Source organism: Electrophorus electricus, chromosome 3 (assembly GCF_041902795.1).
Source record: "Electrophorus electricus isolate QZ-2024a chromosome 3, ASM4190279v1, whole genome shotgun sequence".
Classification (NCBI taxonomy): Eukaryota; Metazoa; Chordata; class Actinopteri; order Gymnotiformes; family Gymnotidae; genus Electrophorus; species Electrophorus electricus.
This window is the reverse complement of record NC_137499.1, coordinates 2,517,061-2,538,884: the sequence shown is the minus strand read 5'-3', so window position 1 is coordinate 2,538,884 and position 21,824 is coordinate 2,517,061. Positions and strand designations below refer to the sequence as shown.

Here is a 21,824-nt window from a genome sequence, read left to right as displayed (position 1 = left end):
TTCTTCTCACAGATCAATGAGTAGTTTTGGACTTATTCTATCATGGCTTAAAATTAGTTGCATGAAAGAAAAACAGAACCTCCCTTTTCATCCTAAGTTGACATAATTTTACATTAAATATGCAGGAGTATAGCTTGATGTTTTTGGGGGAGGTTTTTTTTAGAACAGTTTTGGCATTTCTAGTCTAGACTTAATACAATTCAACTCCTAATACAATTAGGAGAACTGCTAAAAATCACTGTTGCTTCTTGCCTGCTAGTAGGTTTAATTGAAATTGTTCATCTGAAAATGGAAAGTACACCCACCACCCACTTTACCTTGTAACTACTATATATATATATATATATATATATATATATATGAAATTCATTGAGTATAAAAAAATGAGATGGAGCTAGCACGACAGGGGGTTTTACCATTGACTGTACTGCGCCTGAGGTTTAAATATAGCAATGGTCCACTAGATGGTACTCTAACCATAAAGATTTTAAAATTGCCAACCCTGCGTGGATATTATTACCATGGATACCTGGTGGCTAGTTTGTAGGAGTCAGAAAAGAGCTTCAACGAGCCTACCTACTCTTCCCATCTGCTCCTAAAGATAACATCCCAGAAATCTACTACTCAAACTATGACAAAGTCATTTAAATAAAGGCCAAAACTGGCCAAAGATTTCATAATAACTGCTTCAGACATTATAGGTATGTTTAGGCTTTGGCCTTTAATACCAAAGCTTATGCAAAACTTAATAGTAAAAATGTGTGAGATGTAGAAGACTATTTGTGGATAGGGCAGGCTGATAGAAATTACTGTCCTTTAGTGGTTGCAAGCACTATGGAAGCAAACCGCTATCAATCCTACTAGAATAATGAAATCCAAATGCACTGAGGAAATATTAAAACTTAAACTGCATGTAGAAAGCCACCCCACCATGGGAAGAATCCAGCTCAGAGTAAACAGACAGAAAACTGAGTCTCATTTTTCTGAAATTCAGTGAAATCAGGTCTGTTCCAGCAGCGAGCAGCATCTGCATTTATTTTGCATGGTTGTGTTTATTGCTGTAAAAATTATTCATCTCTTTTGGGCTTTCCCCCTTAAAACAGCATGTGTGCGACAATAAAAGTGCATAGCTGAAGTTCCTTCTCATTAGAGCAGGAATGATAATGATGTGTTTAAGACCAATGTCCCATGGTGCAGCCCTGTAGTACAAAGCCCTTTGCTCTACATCTCAGAGGAATGCAATGCAGTTTGACCCTGGGCCTCCCCCAGAGAGCCGCATCCTTGCTGGCTGACTGTCTGCCTTCCATCAAGTGCAGTACCAGGCCGGGTAGGACTGTAGCCTCAGCTCAAAGCCACGTTCGGGTCGTGCTGTAAAATTAAGCAGCCAAAACATATATCAGGTGCTCTCTCCCGCCACACTCGCAAAACAGGCTGCGGAGAGCCAGTAATATTTTATTACCCTATCTTCCACTGGAATGGAACAGATGACATCTTGACTACACCGATTTTGATTGATGCAAAGTTTATTAGATGACAGCATTACTCGTACACACAAAATTAACCACATTTACAAATATATTATTATGCACTCAGAAACACTTATTCTATTACCACAGTTTAAAACATATGACACAAATGAATAATAAACAACATACATACAATGCCCTTATTCTTTTTTTCCTGTACAAAAATAGCTCTCTTTAAGTAGTAGAAAGTAATATAAAACAATTAAATAACAATATCTAGAGATTTTGACATATATACATATATACTGTCAATAAAAAAATTATATATAGATTGCACATATCTCTATACACACAATAATAATGTTCAAGTACAGTACAATCCATAAGGACTGGCAAAGGCATTTCATATAATCTAATGCATTCATCTTGCATACAGTGTCCATATTCATGGTTTGAGACAGAAAACAGCTTTATCGCTTTATTCTTAAAGTCCATCTCTCCGGAATCATCACGCTGCGTCTTTCCCTGTTGAATTAGATGGCTTTAAGTCCAGAGGTTATTCTGAGAGAGCACATGGAAGTCACTGGGCACACAGATTATTTGGATCCCATAATCCCAATGAATAGTCCATCTGAGGAGTAGTGAGAGGACACTAATGGTTCTGTCTTGCGAGAGGAGGTTCGTTCTTCGGACCAGTGTCTATGGCCACTGACCCGCAGGTAAGTGCAGGGACCGTACACTCTCAAGGCCACCTGCAGTGCTCCAGTGCCCCACTACAGCATCTCTGCCTCTCCCCGCTTCTCGTCTCTCTCTCTCTCCCTCTCTCTCAGTCCCTGTCTCTCTCTATTTCACAGTGCTTGTGGAACAGCTGTTGTTTTTGTGCTCTAGCTTTGGCGACGCCTCCAGCGCGACGCTACTGCTCGCTCGGCCGCTCGCCTCGGAAAATAATGTGCCGGAGAACTCTTGGCAGGAGTCTGAGGCATGAGTAGAATTTCGGATTTGGACGGCGAGTCTCTGCTGCCGCGACCCCTCCTCTCCCCCAGGGGGCGCTCTGCGCTCTCACGTCCGTCTGAGCAGCTCCTCCAGCTTGGACAGCCGCGAGTGGGAGGCCGCGCTGCTCCACGACGCCCGCACCCGGCCCCCTTCGCACTTCAGGGACATGCGCCTCTCCGGGAGGGACCTGCGGCGCCGCCCGTAACCCCCGGAGCCCAGCTTCTCGATGGGGGCACTGCTGATCTTCAGCTTGTTGTTGAGCTGGTGCAGGCGGTAGGCGAGGTCGTGCACCGTGCAGGTGCCCAGCGAGCAGCCAGACTTCCGCGACAGGTTGACAGAATTCTTGGAGCGCTTCGTCCGTACGCTGATGCCAGTGCTGAAGAGGGCGAGAGAGGGAAAGAGGGCGTTTATTCCTGCTCTGCACCCCTCACTGCATTTTCCTTCCTTTTTTGTCAAGCTTAGTCAATTTCGCTGAGCGTCAGATGCGATAAGATAAGTCAGCAGTTTTGTGAAGTGATTTTTATGAAGTGTGGGACTCATGAGTCTTCTTACCGGGAATGTGGAAGCAGGGTGTCTTTGACATCCTCAGGTCTAACAAACTGCCCAGGCTCTGCTTCCCTCAGTGCAGACAGGCTACTCAAATCCCTTTTTGTCCTCTGTAGCCATACACTAATCAGAAAGGGGGCAATGGAATCCATTAGAAATGACACAAAACAAAACAAAATAAAACAAAACCAGCCCATCGCTTGTATGATAAGGTATTTTCTAAATCTCTGTGTGCACAACTCACCTTCTTTTTAGAAGCTGGCTGAGGTCGAGTTTTGCACTATCCACACTGTGCACCACAGTAGCCAGCAGACAGCAGCAAAGAAGAGACATAACAATCGGATTCATTTTTGACATCTATGGAGAAAAGAAAGGTAGAAACATTTCAATCTTTCAGCTTAAAAACAGCCAGAAATGCTCCTCTTTAGTCCACCTGCATAGAGCAAGATGTGTACACAAGAGTCCAAAAGCCAATCAATTTACTCCCATCATGTATTTATTTAATAGGGGAGGCAGGGTCATACTCTGTGCAAAGTAAGTAAACTGACAACCATTTTTCAGTCACCTGGCCAGCGGGAACAAGGATAAAGGCTAAACAGAGTAACCAAGTGCAACAGAAATGGGTGAAGTCTAATCTCCATGTATAGTCTTCCCATTACACCTTCTCCGGAATTGAAACTTTAAAGTCAAAAGGCAATGCTAAACTGCTGAAAACATTCTGTCTCATAAAATCTTTTAGGCTGGCACACCAGGAGTCGCTTTCTAACAATGCGCATAATGGTATGAGCTGAACTTCTTATGTAACAAGCCAGACAACCTATTCTAGTCAAAAGGCATTGCAGCCTTGACCTAAATAGAAGGCAGGAACAAATCCTCCAGCTGCAGGGTGAAGCACCCCAGCCCTTAGCTTGCAGCGAGAGGGTCCGTACCTGTGAGGCTGCGCAGGTCGCTTAGGTCGACGAGTCTCGTAGGAGTCCGTGCGGTGGAGGGAATAATCCAAGGTTCCTTCGCTTGCTGTTTGTGCTGTGAGGCAGCTGTAACACTCGGCTAATAGTCTGACTCGCCACGCCAGACGTGAGAGCATTTATACTGGAGATGGGAAGGAGGGGCTGTCTAACATGCTCTCATCCCCGGCACCCCCCCCCGCCCCCCCCCCCCCCGCCCCCCCGCAACCCAGGCCTGTATTTCCTCTCTGCAGCGACACCAAACATCAGTGAGATCATGAAGCACCTTTTTTTCTTTGCTCCTCCTTTTTTCCCAAAGCAAAGAATATTCCAGTTGTTCTATTGTAAAGATCATATGGCAGGAAGGTGTTAAACACCAGTTTGTACATGTCCTTGATTCAAAAGTCAAACAAAAACTAAACAAATAAATGAATCCTCTGAGAGACTGGTAACATTGCTCATGCCTCAAATATTTGGGTGGGTAATACAAGTGAATGAACATGAGCGCCCTCTAAAATAAGGACAGAACAAGAAATCTGGATTTAATTTTGAAGTAATTACCAACATCTTCAAACTATTTTAGGATTGTAACCACAGTGTATCGTTTGAGATAATTATACCTGCTACAAAAATAGGAAGACAAATGAATCATTTTCTCATATTCTTACAGATGGTTTTTTTAGCTTCTCTAAATGCTTCAACTTCACTACATTTCCTAGCATAGGCTATCCTAGATAACCTTTGAGGGTTACTAACTTTTAACCTTGATCTTACACGACCTGTACAGGTTTATTGCATTTAATGGTAGTATGCCTTGTATTCTGGAATCTTCTCAATCCTAATGGACATTAGGAGAAGGAGTCCGTTTTCTTATCTTGCTTTTACGGATTATCGTGTGCAAATTATCTCAGATAAAATGGCCATCTAGGGCCCTATTAAAGTGCACCAAATACATAGCACTCCTACTCTCAACATGTCAAAGAGGAAATTACCTTATTACCAAAAAAGACATTTTACCACATACTGAAAGAAAAGTATAATGTGAGCCATATGGGTTAAGACAATGTCAGAGCAGGTCATCAAACAGATGTTGATTACAAGTCTCAGGGGAGTGTTTTTTTAATGCCTTTAGGATGAGTTGTGGCCATCTCTCTTGTCTATCAAAACCTTGGTGGCGCAGACACTAGTCTGTGACTAGTGAGGTTATGTCTGTACTTTGCATAATGATTTTTTCCTCATGTTTTGCAGGAACACTGATGTTGGTCAGCATACTGTAACCACCTGTAAAGTGCTCTTTGTACTGTATGCATCTTCAAAAACTGACACCTATAACTGAGAATTAGATCTGATTAGGTGTAATGGACCTGTGACATAAACTCATTTACGCTGTACAAACCAAGTGAGTCATTGATCCTATCAAATGCAAGTATATCATTTCTGACCTTCAGAGCTGATCAACCGATTATGACCCCTGTGTGCATCACTTGTTAAGAAGCATTGGAATTTCCTGCAATTGTTTTATCTATTCTATGACAGGCAAACATGGGTCTGTACAAAAGAATGTGGCACTCGTGGGTCAAGTTAGAGTGAGCATGTGATGACTGTTTGGCCATGCTAATTAGCACCAGATGAAGAGCCATCGCTCAGTATGTCACTGGTTTATCCTTGTATGGAACTAATTGAGACATTTCACAACAGGCTAACAACCCCAATGAGGGTTATTTGTGAATCAGTCCATGTATGGCTATTTTTATTGACTCAGTATGGTACAAATATGAAAAATAAGTTGAATAGATTTTGAGAAGGATCCTGTTCAGGTGAGGGGGCCCTGATTTGTAGACATGAAATGCAGGGTCTCAACAGACTTAAAATGGTGGTTGAAATTGGGAGTGTGACTGTGAAAGTTCTCATTGCTTTCTTGATACTGATCAGTTATTTCAAAATACTTTCTGATGAGATTTGTTAATTTCCAACGGTAATAAATGTGTTAAATTGATATCGGCGTCCTCACTCATGACCTATTTATGTCTGATGAGTTCGAGTATTTATTTCCAAAGTCAAGACTGTTTCCCGGTTTGGTGGAAGTTTACTACTTATTCGTCAATAATGTTAATTTGCCAGCATACCATAGGGTAGCTGGGAGCAATCCTAAAACCGGTGATCAGAAGTAGCCTATAAAGTGATCTCTTTCAAGGGAAATTGCAAATTTTACAGGAGTACAGTCTAAGATGGCAAAGTCAAAAGTAACTCTCTATAAACACGTTACAGAGGAAGCTTCTGCACTTCAGACATGTGTTTCTCCTGGGTGCATGCTGCGGGATATCCCGATATCCCGATATCCCAGTACACGGGAGTCCAGGGTTTTCTATTTGTAAACTCCACGGCTCACGCCCACACCGCGGCTTCGCGCATGCGCACCAGCATCGCTCGCGTCAAACATGGCTGTGCTTCTGAAGAAAGAAAAATGTTGAATTGTGTTGGAAGGATTCGAAAAAAAGGGCAACCATGGCTAGATTGGCTGACTATTTTATCGTCGTTGGATACGACCAAGACAAGACCGGTGAGTTTTTCACTCGTATTTCCCATTACCAGGACTAGCGGAGCTGATATTTCTGGTCGCTCAGGCCGTCAGCTTTGGCTGCGCTAAGCTAACAGTCGCTATCTGAGATTTCTTCCATCAGCTTGGGGACACAAACTCCGCTGGTTTTCCCCTTCACAGCATTATGAGGGGGAAAGGAGCCACACACTGGTCAGTAACTGGGGTGTGTGTCGTGTGAAAGGTAGGCGCTGGGTTGTACTGGAAACCCTACGGCGCGATACGGATGATGCTGTCAGCTCCTGTGGAGAGCAAAAGGCCACTGAAACGCTTTCATCTTACACTTGATTTAGGGATTTATTTTAAAATCCCAACCTACTTGTGATTAACAGCAAAATACTGGTTGGTACTGATGCCGAACATGGTTTAAACATGACAGTTTTTTTTACTGCTTCAGGTGTCATATTGTACACGTACATTCAATTACCCTCCTATTTAGGAGATTCTCTTCATTTTCAGGCAAATCCTACACTGTTGACTTTTTTAATGAATGCATTTTGTCCTGTCTGTGGTCACTGCGTATTCCCTGTTCGTTGGATCAAACGGATTAACCCACAGCGAAGTTTCCCGTTTGCAGCATTGCAGGCCTGGTAAGCGAGAGCGCTTCCTGTGTTGTGGAAAGCGGATGCGTCCTAACCCGGTGAAAACCGGCGCGATTACAGGTGTTGCCAGACGAACTCTGGGCTTTTTATGAGCTGTAGTGCTCTGTTCTGGTACCTGGGGGTATACGAGTTTTTTGAAAGTTGTAATCTGTTCCTCGTATCTCGATCACGTGGTGTATACTTCTTTCCCAAAACAACAAAACTTTCTGTGAAAGCTGAAACCCTAGTGGCTGAACAGCATTTGGCTAAATGTTATTTTAGACACATGCACCAAACTGGATTTTTGCTAAAATTACCCCCCCGCCCTAATGTCTAGGTTATACAAGCTATGTCATAGAATATTTATGACCACCTGTTATTCCAGACCCCATTCCTGTTGATGTGGAGCAGTTTGCTGTCAGTTCATGGAAAACTCTGCATGTCATTTGGGCTGTTGGAATGGTTCCTGCACATTTTGCTTTCAGACTTGATTTTCTCAAGGTCCTTTCATACACAGCAACTGAATAAAGTGACAGTATCCCTTAGAGTTTTCACACTGATGCATGGAGAATCAGTTCTCTCAGTCACTTCTCTTTAGGCCCTTGTAGAAGCACTACTCTGGGCGAACATGGATGTTCCTGCACTCACAGGCTTTAGTGGGCCAGCGGCCATGGCCTCCGTCCAGGATTCTCACTTAAAGAAGTGCCTGTCCTGCAGCTGAGATGCTGGTGTCGCTTGCTGCAGTGTCTCACAGACCAAAGGACAAACGACTTTCTTGTGCCGGGGGGACAAATTGTGCCTGGCATCTGTGGGGCTGGCTGTGGATTCAGGTGTCTAGCTCATGTTAGTCCTTAGAACCATAATAAATAGATGAGGCTTTGCCCAGATAGTGCCTGTTTGTCTCAGTTTCCAGATGCTCGGGAAAAGTGGCAGTCCCACCGGACCGTCACTTCTTCCTTTTTCCTGCTCTGTCTCATCTGCTACCGTCTACATGAATGATGTTGGTTGCTGATGTTTGGACTTTGATCATTTAGCACGGCATCCACATCTGCTGGTGGCAGCTTGGAATGAGGGCCAGTGTGCATAACATTCTAATTGTAAGACTGTGGGTGATGAGGGGCAAAGTCTGACTATATATCAGTTGTAGCTCAGTGGTTAAGGTACTCGACTATCAGAAGGTTGATAGTTCAAGTCCTGTGCTTGCTAAGTTGCCATAAGACCTTTAATACTCAATTGCTCATATTGTACACAGTCATAATTGTAAGTCACTTTGGATAAAAAGCGCCAGCTAAATGGCATAAATGTAAATATATCATTTCCTAGGTACCTATAAGGAATGAAGTAAAAACTTTGCTGTCTGTTGTAGGTAGTTGTCCTTTATGATGATTGAGTGGTTGTGTTTTTGCAGACGCAACAGTAGAACTAGAACAGAATTTAAATTCACCCACAAATAGTATGCTGTGGACTTCCCAAGGTCTTGACTTTGTTTTGAAAGGCCACCGTCCCTCAGTAAAAACATCAATATGTTTTTGAATGAACAGGAAATGTCACACTGTCCTGAGAATAGTGTTTAAAAAGAACTGCAAATAATCAGTCATATTTGATATAGACTCAAGGGTTATGCCAAGAATTTAAAAATAATAATGCAATAAATCTTTTTTTTTTTTTTTTTTTTTGGCCTATAGCCATGTGATGCAGGCTTACAACGACTAAAAGAATGGCATCCATGTATGTTATCCTGTGTTACCACATTTTGTTTGATGTATAAATTTTAGAAAATGTTGAGTATATGAAAGTTCAATATTGCTTACTTTTGCATTAAGATCACGGATATTTTTCCTTAGCTGAGGTGGAATGTTATGACTTTATTGGCTGTAAATTCGCCCCCTGGCACATGTTGCTCAGTAAATTGGAAACAGAGGAATCTGATCTACCACTTACATCCCAGTCTATTTGACTAAGATGAAACGGTCTGCAGTACAGTTTTCAGTGCCCCATTATTTGACAGCTGTGAGCTCTTGGCAATGGAGCAGTGCCAGAGTTTAAGTATGGCTTTAAACATTTTCAGTTCGTGTTATAGACTCTCCTGCTCCTTGCATATTTTTCAGTGTGTGCTTTTGACCAATTAAGTTTGACTCTTGATGTTGGATGAGTGTAGTTTAATAGGTGTTAGATGGATGTAGCTTTAAAAAAAAGTTTTGTCAGCACGTTGTAAAAAGGAGGCCGTTTTATGAAAATGTCTGGAAAATGTAAAGATTAATAAGCCTTCAAGAACACTTTTGCTCAGTGGCTATAAAGGAAAAAAAATTTAAACATTTGGTGTTATTGCTGTAATTTGACACCTTTTCTTTGCTAGAATCACTACTCATTATGATTAAAACTGGCTTTTCCAGAACTTTTCCTTTCTGCTGAAGCAGCCTTTCCAATAGCCGTGAGTGCTGATAGATTGTCTGGTTATGTTCTCTTGCAGAGTAGATTTCAATAGCCAGGATGACTGGTAATTATTAGCCATCTTCATGGCAATGTCAGTGGTGCCCAGTGCAAATGTGTGACAGGTCCACTTGCCATTGTGATGTTCATTGTATAGGATTCAAGTGGCATTTTTGTATTTCTTGTATAAAAATATAAAAATAAATTAAAAAAAAGGAGGAAAATACAAGGAGAGGAAGAATGATTGGAAAGTATATTGTAATTGCAACATAATATAATACAATATAATTACTCCCCCCTTCTGTGCAGTAATGTGTAGTAATAATAAGCTATGTATGGCTGTTGCCTTCTGTCTACCCTCATATGATTGTGGAAAAGCAGTTGAGTTGTAACACTAGGGTCCTGCAGTGTCTGGTGTAATATTGGGCTGTTTCACTTTCAAGATGCGACTAGGCATTGTGGCTTACAGCCATTATATTACACTAAAAATCTAATAAGTACATTGGCTGAGTGTAGAGTCTCATTTTTCCCAGTACAGCCTTGAGTTGTGAACCTTTTCATAGATCATATTACTCAGTGATGAATAGATGTGATTTGTTCTCAGCTTCGCTCATGCTTCTCATGAGTCTTCCATGTACAGACAATGGAGAGAAAACCACATTCTGACCCACCTGAAGCATAAAGGCAGCAGGTTAAAGATTAGGGAGGATACTATGTGGGCAGATGGTGGAATACCTCAAACAAATTGCAGGGGATGAACTAAGAGTCCTGTATGCCACACTTTTTGATATGCCAAACTGAAAGTTGAAGATGATCTCAAGACTACTCTCTCGTCCCACTTCAGAGTCAGTTCTAAACAGGAAACACTACCCTGCTGTAGTAAACTGTAGTCATACTAATAACACACAGCTGTATGCATTACAGGACCTATGACACGCTTTTTCCTTAGACATGGCTTCTGGAGAGACCCCATCAGTTATTCCAGAAACTGTTTGCAAGGCAGACCAGACAGTGTTGGCAAGGATGGCATGGAAATGTTTGCTCCCCCCTTTTATTTACAAAAATACAGAAGGATAAAAGTCGAAAAAAAAGACTTGTCAGGGCACATCAAAGCATTTTTTATTATTGATGTGTTTTTACAGATAGAAGGATGGAATATCCTGGAACATGCCATTATCCTAGATGTAGATGAGGGCAGCATCACCCCTCCTGCAGAACTTTGCATTGGTATGGAAAAGCATTTATGGCAAGGATCATCCTGAAGTTGTGTTCAGCAATATGTTACTATCTCAGCAGATCAAAATGTAACTCTTGAATTCTCTCGGGTTTTTAAATGATAACAATGCATGCAAGTGTTTTCAACTTTTAGGACTGAATTCAGTCCCGATGGTGTTTGTCTCTTTCACTGGATTGAGTGGTCAACCACTCAATCAGAATAAAGTCACATACAAAATCTTTAACAGACAAATCATCACAAAAGATGATTTTGTAACCTTGTAAATCTCCGTAATTTCCATCATTTGTGTAATTAACCAGTCCGCTGAATTATCACAATTCCTACCATCATTAAACACCTTCTGACCGATGCGACAATCAGAACCCAAAGTCAAGGTTGCACTGATTCACAGTTGGTTGGTTGACCTACATAAATAGCTCTCACTGAAATATGAGTTGATTGTAAATGAATTTAATAGTCACCAGTGTCACAGAATGGTTTTATATTTGTAAATATTTTTAAGAATCTGGATAATTTACATAATTGAGGTTTTTAAAATAATAAGTCAGGGGAAGCAGAAAACAGGGAAAATTATATATCAAACAAGGCTATGTAGAAAGCAAGTATCATCTGGTGTTCTGGGACACTAAGGTACTTCACTGTATTGTTACATCCCAGCTCTCATTATACCTGGACCACAAGAGTAGATCCAGTATAAGGCATATATATGGATTTTCATCTGAAATAGACAAAAATGTGTACCGGCTGGTCTCGGATTTTATGGGCTGGGTTGAAAACAGGTGGCATGTACTGCTTTGTGCTTTGATGCAGATTTGACTCTACAAAGAAATCAAATCCATGGTTGTCTGATTTTTAATTTTTTTATTTTTTCTGATCTTTTAATTGTTGTCTGTCTCAAGTAACACACATCAATTGTTAAATTGAATTTTTAGTCCTGAGTTGTCTATTGATGGACACTGTTAATATAATATTGCTTGATCTTGTTGGGTGAAGCCTAGCATTCATCTTACAAAGATCTAGACTGGTACAGTACATGACGCTGGTACTCGGTTAGTTGAAGCTTCCAGGTTTCAGCATCGCTACACTTTTGCAGGCAGCTTTTTAAAACTAACATGTAGTTCTCTGGTGACCACATGCATGCTAGTGTTGGGTCTTTAAAACACATGGTCCTGTGCCAAAATACATCAGGTATTTGGAGACCTTTCAGGGGGCTTATCTCTTGTTTCAGATTGTTTGGTTTAATTGCTGACCTGATCACACTGTTGTTATGGTCATGTGCACTGTGTTGGCCTGTCAGTCCTGGTGGGTTGAAACTTTCCACTAGAAAAGACTAATGAGCAGTCCAGGTTTTCTGAAAGCACCTTAGTGTGCTGTTTCATGTTCTGTCCTTCTTTGTCCTTCGGAACAATCTTGGATCTGTGCATCTCTCCCAGTTTTTCCAGTTCTATGGACCGCTTCCTGGAATTTGGGTCTCCTGACATCACAGATTTCGTCATCTTTGATACCCTTTTCCATGCAAACATATTCTTTGCATGGATATCTCCATTTTAGAACATGGTGTACTCTTGGGATTGGATGGGTGGCTATGGAAACTCACTGGCTGCTGTGTCAGGCTTTGGATTTTTTCCTATTGCACAATAATGATATAGTGCGGAAATCAAACTGGCTATTGAAATATAGATATGTCAAGTGAATGTTTGTTTTTTCCAAAAGCTCACCTTCAATGAAGGTTATATTGGAGGGATGGAGAAGAAGCTTCCAACTTTTTCTCCAGAAACCCACCTGTCTGTGTGCAGTGCCAGGCCACGGCAGGTGTTAATGTGGCACTGACGTAAGAAGATCTTGAATTCCTCTTTAGGCATTAATCAAGATCCACGTTCAGCCTTTCCCCCCTCTGATTTACTATGACAAATGGTTGCTGAGAGAATTGGCAGAAGGTTGGTTGAAACATTCCACTAGAAAAGACTAATGAGCAGTCCAGGTTTTCTGAAAGCACCTTGGTTATGCTGTTTCATGTTCTGTCCTTCTCTGTACTCATGTTCCAGGGTAAAATCATAGCCAACCTTCACACTGTCTGCCATTGCAGAAGGAATGAATATATTGATTTGTTTTAAATGTGCTAAAACAAACTCCAGTTGTAAACATGAAGCCATCCTTTGTTTGGTCCTTGTGGGCAGAGGCATGCATTCTGTCAGCTTTTGGACAGGCACGAGTTTACTGTTTCTGAGCGATAAATGAGGATGTGCAAAGATAGTAGTAAGACAAAAGTAAACAGATATTGAGATATTGCCTCTTGTTTCTACTTTGTTCCATGCCACATCCTTAACATTTTGCTTATGTTTGAAATGCATCCAGCCTGTCTGTTTTGAGGGTGAAAAATTACCCTATTAAATGATATAACTTCTTGAGCATTGTATGGGGCTGTCGTAAATTGCATCAGTGTCTTTCCCGTATGCTGGTCTCCACTTGCGATCAGTTTTATTCTGTAAAGGGAGAGTGGGGAAATACCAACTTGGATTATTTTTGCAGCGTATTATTGTAAGATGATCCTTAACTTCCCAACAAGCAAACAAATTATACTGTTAAGAATCAGGGCGTCCTGCTCTGCTCTTTCAGTGTCAGTGGATTGATGACTGTACAGTGACGTAGTACTTGTAGTTTGGACATTTCTGGAATGCTACTAAATCTTTTGCCTACATGTGTCCTGGGGAAGAACCGAAACACTTCAGGGTTTTAAGCATATGATTTTAGTTAAAGATGGCTACAGACACCTGATCTGTTGTCATGACTGGTGCACTGCTCAGACTCAGACCGGGACAGCAGCAATCAGCCTTAGAGAGTAATCACTGCTTAGCCCCGCAAAAGGTCCTTCATGGGTGAAATCTGCTGACAGCCAGTCTGAGGTGTGTGTAAGGGGGACCGAGGGCCGTGTGTGTGTGTGTGTGTGTGTGTGTGTGTGTGTGTGTGTGTGTGTGTGTGAGAGAGAGAGACGTAGTAGCACATGTTCTTCTCCGGTGATCTAGAGCACACTACTAGTTCATACTCTCTGTAATCTGTTCCTTGCTTTAATGATAAAGACCCATGATTATACATTACGGTTTTCTATTCTAGAATAGCTCTAGATGATGGTGACCATTGTCAGCAGACTGGATACGTTTAACAGTGCGTGTGATTAAATGTCCAAGCCTGAGGAATGTTAAGTGTTTTATCTAGAATGATAGAGAGCTGTCCTCTTCTCATCAGGTGGGTTTACTGTGTACGATGGTGGTATCAACACCATGTAGCTTTTACTCAGATGTAGACATGGTACTTGGTGTATCTTGATGGAACTTGGGGTTTGTCATGGAGCAACACCATGTTCTGTTTTCTCTCAAGGTTTCTGCCTCCTAACAGTGGAGAGCCTTCCTTGCCCTCCGAAGAAGCATCACCAGTTGTTTTTGGACCTCTGTGCATCTCTTCCCCTCGTGGATTAAAGGCCGGAGCTTTTCAAATGTGTGGACTCTCCTTACTTTCTGCTCAATTCCCTTCCACTTAAGTCTGCAGCCCGTGAGATATCCTTCTGTTAGTGTTATTTTAGACTAAAGAGATATATTTATGGAAGAAAAAGAGAATTTTAAGGTCATAGGTTATAATTTTGTAGACCAATGTAGTGATTTTAGATATTGCCTGTAGCCAGTAGTTTCCTGTTTAAAATTCTTTTGCTGGTGTAGATTAAACTCAGAAATGAAATTGTCAGCACTACTGCTCTCCTCAACATGTTTTAGAGGATATAGAATCCACGTCAAAGTCTGTCTGAAAACCGAACGTGGAAACGGGTCAGTGAAAGGCAGCCAGTGATGGTGGACAGAGTCCATTTTAGTGCCACAGTATTTCATCAGAAGATCTTCAGTGTTTGTCTTCACATTGCTTTGCCAGTTTGTTGCGGGCCTGGTAGAACAAGCACGGTAACATTGAAGTGCGGGAATGGCTGTGCTCCTGCAACTGGTCTGTGGATCATGTGCAATATGGTTTGGCATAATTTCATATACTATACGTATGTTTAGTGCTGCTGAGCATATCGCCAGTGATCTGTCATGAACATTAGCGAGTAGGCTATTGCTTTGAAGCCTGGGGTTTCCCACTTGTCAAAATATCACAAGTAGAGAGTGATTCACATGTTTTAAATATTGCCTCTCATTTTTTCCCCCCCCATGTTGAGTACTGACTCTCCTCAGTTTTGCAAATCTGTGCAGTTCTTAAAAAAATGGTATGTTCTATTTGATTGCTAATAAATGTATTGATGTTATGCATTGTTGAACAATACTGAAACATAGATAAGAGCTCACCACCCAACCATGAGACCCTTATGTTATAGTTTTGATTGATTGATTGATTGCTTGGAGAACTCATTACCCAGCTGCACTGATCATGGGGGGGGGGGGGGGGGTCTTCTTAAGCTTGAGAGAAAAGAGACGCACTGTCCTATTAGTTGGTAGATATTCCAGTCAACACCCTGTGAAGCCTTTTTTATGAAGTGCTTCCTAGTTCTGTGACCATCATTGGCTTTTTTAATGCCAGAATTTCTTTTTAAATCTGTTTTTTTTTTTTTTTTTTTTAGTTTAATTGTATGCTGGCATAAACACCCTGTTTTTAAAAGACTAAATGTCTAAAAGACAGTAGTTTCAGCTGTCTAGTTTAACAGTTTTTTAAGTTTAGTCCATTCAGCTTTGGTGGATGAATAAAGGAATAGTTTACCTAAATGGCTAATATTGAATGAGAGAGAGCTATATTAACAATAGCCACCCATTATTATGTGGCAAATAAGTCTGAGTAGCTAGTGCAAAAGCACTACTCAGACAGAAAAGGCAGCTGTGCCTTGGCGGCAGAAAGAACAGTCAATGGTCGGAGATTAACGTGGATAATTAAAAAGCAATGGGTGGAGATTTTCAAATATCACACGTTCACCTCACATGTTTCTTTGTTGTGACTACCAGCAGTCAGTGGAACTGAAACTGTCACGCTCACATTTGAAGTCCAAACATACCAATTCACGTACAAACAAAAGTTATTATGATAGTATTAGAAAGGAAGAAAAACTCATTTTTATTAGAAACTCTTTTTAAGATGAAATGCTCATACATGAGCAATAATACCAATCATGCCAGGTGCATACTATTCTACATGGATACCTGCTTCAGCGCCAGCAGAGCACTTATATAACATTCTGCAGCTTCCTCAGACAGTTTTCACTGTGCCACCCTCCACCCCCATGCTGAACAAGTATGAACAGAGAATTAGTTTTAAAAAAAGAAAAACCCAAAAACAACAAAAACATGCCCTGTCTGACACTAACATTCAGACCGCCAGCAAGCTGTCAAGTTGCCATTGTTAACAAGCGAGTAAAGAAGAAGCTTTAGAGACTTGCTAGATCGCCAGGTAGTTTTCCAAGAAACTAAAGCCATGTAAAGATTGCTAAATTCTTGTGCTGCCAGATTATCCACATAACAGTCCCTTCAGATTCACCTCTTGACCTGGGAATTATTTTCTATTAGAAAATTAGTTGGAAGGGCGAATTTGGGGTTAATATCGGGCATAACATTTACGTGGTGTGAACCTGGCTTTAGGCAAAATTAGAAAAATCCCAACTTCAGGTTCACACATGTAATGAGGGTTCATGCATGTATTGTTCACCCAAATCTATATATAGATAGCATAATAATCCCTAGAGTTATGTACAGCTCAACTGCACACTACTAGTCTAATAAGGTATTAATATGATGTTTCTTAGCGAGTAATTTTTAATTACTTTTCTTTGTTAATCCTGTTACCTAATTGCTGCTTTTCTGCATTCATTAAGATTTCAGAACCACTGAGTCCTGTTTTAAATGTAACATACCATTAGAGGCTATGGGGTCCACAGGCTGAGATGGGATAAAGAAAATTGTAGAGGAGCGAATGGGCTGAGACCCCCAGTGTGCTAATGTGATGGTATTTTGTAGCTGATTTAATATACATAGAAGGTTCTGTTTTTTGTTTGTTTGTTTTTGTTTTTTTGTTGTTTGTTTTTTAATAAATATTTTGATTTTTGAAGTATTGTGGTTCATTTATTTGTTTGTTTGTTTGTTCTATTTATTTATTTTTTACTATTTGCTGTGCATTTTCCAAAGAAGGATTATTCCAGTTTCCATGAAACTTTATGGGTGTTAGTGTTAATATTTATTATTAACAAATTATTATTAATGAAGTGTTAATATTCATTGACAATATATAAGGTAATTAAACATATTACATAACTCCCTAATTTTGATAATCTTTAGGAAATATAGTTTTTCATAACTTTTACTGGCTGTAATATTACATTGTGTGATAGTACAAATATCTACCTCTGAAATAATAAAATGTTGACTTCAAAGATGTCTATCTCTGTGTGATGCCTATGGAGCCTGTTTTTCATTGGGGTCAAGAAATTAACAAGTTACAGCTTGTAGGTAAATTAGTACAGCGCATTCATTTCTCACATGAACTAGTAGCACTAGAAAACAATAAAGCAAGTCTGGGCTAAGGCAACCTGAAGCAGGTTTGGGCTAATTCCAGAATTTTATTAAGCAATTTGATGTGACAGATCATGAAGTCCTGCTTTGTTGAACAAATTAATTTGAGAAAAGAGGATGCTGTCCTAAAACATCTTTCACTAATGAAGAAGTTTGTTTTTCATGTTTGGCCGAAGTTGGCTCTTTTGACTTAAACTGGCATTATCTGGTCATGTCACCAGAAGTACTTAGTGAAATGTAGCTTTATTCACACACAGTTTTGCTCCCTTCAGCGTCCCACTTGCGTTTCTCAACCTCAATTAAATTTCAATTTATACTATTTAATATTTCATGTTCCTCTGGCTTTGTCTGACTGAGGGGGCATATAGTGTTGTTGATGTATACCCTCTGTTTGATGTAGTATTTGGGCATTTGATTTGGTCATCTAACAGTTGTTAAGCAAACATTATTGACAGAACTCATGCTGTTTGATCTTTTAAAGAAGTGACACCGTATGGTCGTAACCTTGGATTGTTGCGTGTTCGTTCAAGCCTGTGATTATAATTGAGATCTTGGTTTCTCTTTCCTCTTTCAGGTTCAAGAGAGGGAAGTGGCAGAATCATCCAGCGCTTCCCCAAACAAGACTGGGATGGCACAGCATTCCCTCAGGGTGTGGAGATGGTGAGTGGGGAGTGCATTATAGAACATGGGACCTGAATGGTAAATGGAATGCTTCTGACAGAGGACTGTAGTGCTTTGAAAAGGCCCTTCGTGAGCCTCGTGATTTTGTCTAATGCAGCTGTTCTTGACCGTGTAGGAACCGCTCCGTTGTCTTTCATACCAACATTCAGAAGCCTAACATACTGCATAGCGATTGCTCTTTGTGGCCAAACAAAATAAGTGTAAGACTGCTCATATGGGTGTCCTCCTTTCATTTCAAACCCCCTTTCATGTTGGACCTCTGAAGATATCTTTCAACACCCCCCAGGAAGCCATGATCTACAAGTTCTACTCTCATATCTGCATTTCTTCTGTCAACAAATGCATTATGGTTATTTACTCAACTTCCAGCCCCCTTCTTTTCCATTAGAATGACCATGTCACGTTCAGCTGCCCGGCGTCTTAGCGCCATGTCTCTGCTGGGTGGCTTTGCATTCCTTATAAGGCCAGCAGGAGCAAGAGCCCGCCCTCGATGTGTGTGTGTGTGTGTGTGTGTGTGTGTGTGTGTGTCTGTCTCTCTCTCACTGGGGGGTCTAAAGTGGCGGCCAGTTACCAGGAGTTACCAAACCCTCATAGCTCTGGACCTAATATTTGTTTGTCTGACCTGGAGAAAAATAAAACCCAGGAGCAACAGTAGCCGTAAACCAGTCTCTGCCCTCAAAGCTAGGGTAGCCTGCAACGGTCTGCTATGCACTCTGGTTGGTTGCTTGCTTGCTTGCTTGGTTTTTGTTGTTTACTAAGACATACTATAATTGAATAGGAACTGCCCTTGACTGGAACACATTAAAGTGAGAGGAATGCCTCCACTTCAGATAGCATAGTCGTGCAAAATGTCCTGCATGTGCATGGCTATGCTCTCAGCCTCTGAACAGACATGAAAACACTGAGATGATTAGCAAGTTCTATCAACAGTGTGTCTCTTGCTACCCAATGTAGGAATATTTGCTGAGATAATTCTACAGTGTGCTTTACATCAGTCATCGAGTGTTGGAGTCTACCTACAGTATTTCCTCCCAAAACTGATTGTGGTGCGTGTTGTTCCTAGCATATATCACTGACCTGGAATCAAATTTAAGCTCATATAATGAATTTTTGGGTGAGCCTTTCTATGAGTCAATCTGAATTTCGCATTTGTTGATGCACAGACTTCTGACTTTAGCTGACATGCTGTAGTTACTCTGTGCTGTTGTGGAAATTGAGCAGACCTGCTTTATTGAGAACTAATCTTTCAAAAGCTGAGGCTTGTTTTCAAACATTAGTTATTCTTGAGGTCATTTTTTCAGCTGGCCCACGATGGTTTAGTTAATGAAGCACATTTAGGCTTTATTTTGTTTCAGGCTATGGTGTTCATTTTGTCTGAGAGCTCATTGGCATTGCAGGCATATTTTATCACAACACGCATCTTCCATTCATGCCACACCTAATGCTGTCTTGGCAAAGCACAGGAGATTCCTGACCATTACTAAATCCCGTTTGGAAAGCTTGAGGAGATGGTCTCATGGTATTGTGCTTCCTAACTTCCTATGCGCTTTGCTGTGGATCTCTGCATGAGCAGGTGGTGGGACCTCTGGTCAGCCAATAGGTTGCATAATCTGGGTCCTGTGTGCAGTTTTTATTATGTGTGATTTCACACATGTGGTGGATTCATGCGTAACTTCTATAATTCTTATTTTAAAAAACAAACAACTTTAGATTGAGCAATTCGATTATATGCCTAACATTACGTGTATCGCCTCTTAGCATAATAAATTACACATTTATTGTGCATATTTTGTGGATGGTTATTGATGTGGATTAATGGAGTTTCTGTTGTCCAGGGCTACATTAATAAAAGGATCATGTTTGGCTTCAAATGCAGCATTTAAAAGGACACGTCTTCCATGTTCATCACCTCTAATCTGATTCTGAAGTGCCTGTTTGGGTGTGTATATAATATCTATCAATCTTCACTGGAGAAACCTGACAGTCTGAGAGCTGCTGTACTGGAGGCCTACACATGTTCCGTGTGCCTTGAACACTTCCCAACTTCTCCCAGTGCAGGCATCCTTTCCTGTCTCACAGAGTTTACTCTGAAAACCGAATGTAATCACACGCAGTTCTCGGTCATGAATGCAGCATCGACTTGAGCATTCTGTTATACTTTCAGGGAAGCGGCTCTGTTTGTAAACCCCATCAGTCACTGGACTCATCAGTGTTCCTTGTTTCAACGGGAATGAAATGCAGTGCAGGCTGTTTACAGCGATCTCCATGGCACGCTGCATGACTGCATCCACACGACATCATTCCAGAAGCCTACACCAACATGTGGTGCACTCCTAAATATAGATTCGGCTCGCCTGTTGGGCCAAACATCTCAGCGTTTCCAGATGTTGTTGATCCTCCAGTGGTGCCCCATAGTTCTCATTGTGTTTTGGTCTTGCCCTGCGATCTGTTCCTGCTGATTCGTAAAGGCATTTTATGTGCGCTTGCGTGTCACGAGTCTCCCAAGACCCTTCATACTGTTAAGATGAAATGCACTTTTTGAGCTTGTGCCAGTTTTGTACTTCATATTACGTTATTGGAACAAGAAAATGCAAACACAAAATGGTGTTAATAGTATTCATATGTTAATTATTTTTTTTCACATTTTAATAACATTTATAAAGCGAAGTGAAATAACTGTGTGGGTTTGACGTGTGAGTTAGTTGCGCTTCGGTTTTGTGGCAAAATGACCCGAATTCCAGCTTTGTAGTTTAAGTGAAGATGCACTTCAGTGGTGGTGTTCTTTTTCTTGTCTTTTAGTAGTATATAACCCATTATTATTTGCAGACTTCCATGGAGCTATAAAAATCACCCGTAAGAGGTTGCGTGGGAGTAGATCAATCGCAGCGGATGATGCTAAGCACGAGAATTACCTTGTGGTCACAGCAGCCATGCAGCAAACTAAATAACCTCGTATGAGGAATGTTTCACATATTTAAAAAAAGCCCCCCCCCCCCCCCCCCAAACATTTTTTTTATATTTCACATAACATAACATATTATATATAACATTTACAGCTCTTGTCTACAAAGGTGTTTTCCAATCTTGGGCCAGCACTGCTGCGCTTTTGTGTGCTATTTTCAACATTTGCATGACAGTTTGGATTTTTGGGAACTTGCTCCACCTTAAATGTCCTCAGTACTCTCAGCTGACGTCGGCCAGTGACCGTGAGCTGCACAGGGATACAGAATGGAGACCCACGTGCTCTGACTGAGCGCTGATGAGACCCAGCCAACGTTGCAAACGGCCAGCGCAAACATAAGTGGTGATGTTTTCCTGGGCTCAGGCGACAGAGCCGTGCCCAGGATGTTGTTGTCCAGCAGTTCTGCATCTCTGTCAGCTGACTGTAAATGCCCTTCATGCACTCAACATTTAAGTAAAAGGATAAAGAATAAACAAGCTATCTGCTCTCATGCAATATGATTTTGTATATTTGGATTTATTTGTCTTCCGACTGTGGGGCATTCAAATTTGGGTTTGTGAACATTGTCGTTTATCTCAGCTTGTCACGAGGCAGCACAACCGCAGCTCTGTGTATGTGTGTTTTTTCTCTCATTTCTTTTTACTTTAAAGTAAGTTGGCAAATGGGAATTTGTCTTCTAACCACACAATGTTCAACAATTGGAGGTGATGGGTGTGGATTGTTTTTCATGTGTTCATGTGTGACTGTATTTCAGCAATGACTGGAGCGTTCTCCTTAGATTTCAAATTATGTTGAGCCCTTAATATGCTTTTAATACAGTTACATTTGTTGTTGTGCATCTTAATTTATTGCTTTATC

General features: G+C 41.1%; 2 protein-coding genes across 9 annotated transcripts in view; one reads left to right on the top strand and one right to left on the bottom strand.

The window, feature by feature from the left end:
* Positions 1-1,505: 1,505 nt before the first annotated feature.
* On the bottom strand, positions 1,506-4,092 carry adma (adrenomedullin a). Its single transcript, XM_027010587.3, has 4 exons — positions 3,935-4,092; positions 3,250-3,362; positions 3,012-3,128; positions 1,506-2,835 (listed from the first exon to the last, which is right to left on the bottom strand). The coding sequence occupies exons 2-4, from the start codon at positions 3,360-3,362 to the stop codon at positions 2,526-2,528; spliced, it is 540 nt and encodes a 179-aa protein (XP_026866388.1). The 5' UTR covers positions 3,935-4,092; the 3' UTR covers positions 1,506-2,525.
* A 2,272-nt stretch (positions 4,093-6,364) lies between these two features.
* Positions 6,365-21,824, top strand: part of sbf2 (SET binding factor 2) — a 75,098-nt gene continuing 59,638 nt past the window's right edge. For 7 of the 8 annotated variants that reach the window (XM_081709464.1, XM_081709458.1, XM_081709451.1 and 4 more), the window contains exons 1-2: positions 6,365-6,509; positions 17,898-17,983. In XM_081709464.1, the coding sequence (XP_081565590.1) occupies positions 6,455-6,509; positions 17,898-17,983 (141 nt within the window). In that variant the 5' untranslated portion in view covers positions 6,365-6,454. The remainder of the gene's footprint in view (positions 6,510-17,897; positions 17,984-21,824) is intronic. The other variant, XM_081709447.1, reaches the window with a different exon arrangement.

What these genes read in the sequence shown, in the direction of transcription:
- adma (XM_027010587.3), bottom strand. Translation starts at nt 3,362, where the DNA reads ATGTCAAAAATGAATCCGATTGTTATGTCTCTTCTTTGCTGCTGTCTG. An exon ending in AGCCAGCTTCTAAAAAGAAG is followed by an intron (nt 3,129 to 3,249) that starts GTGAGTTGTGCA and finishes CTTTCTGATTAG; the next exon opens with TGTATGGCTACAGAGGACAA. An exon ending in ACCCTGCTTCCACATTCCCG is followed by an intron (nt 2,836 to 3,011) that starts GTAAGAAGACTC and finishes CGCCCTCTTCAG; the next exon opens with CACTGGCATCAGCGTACGGA.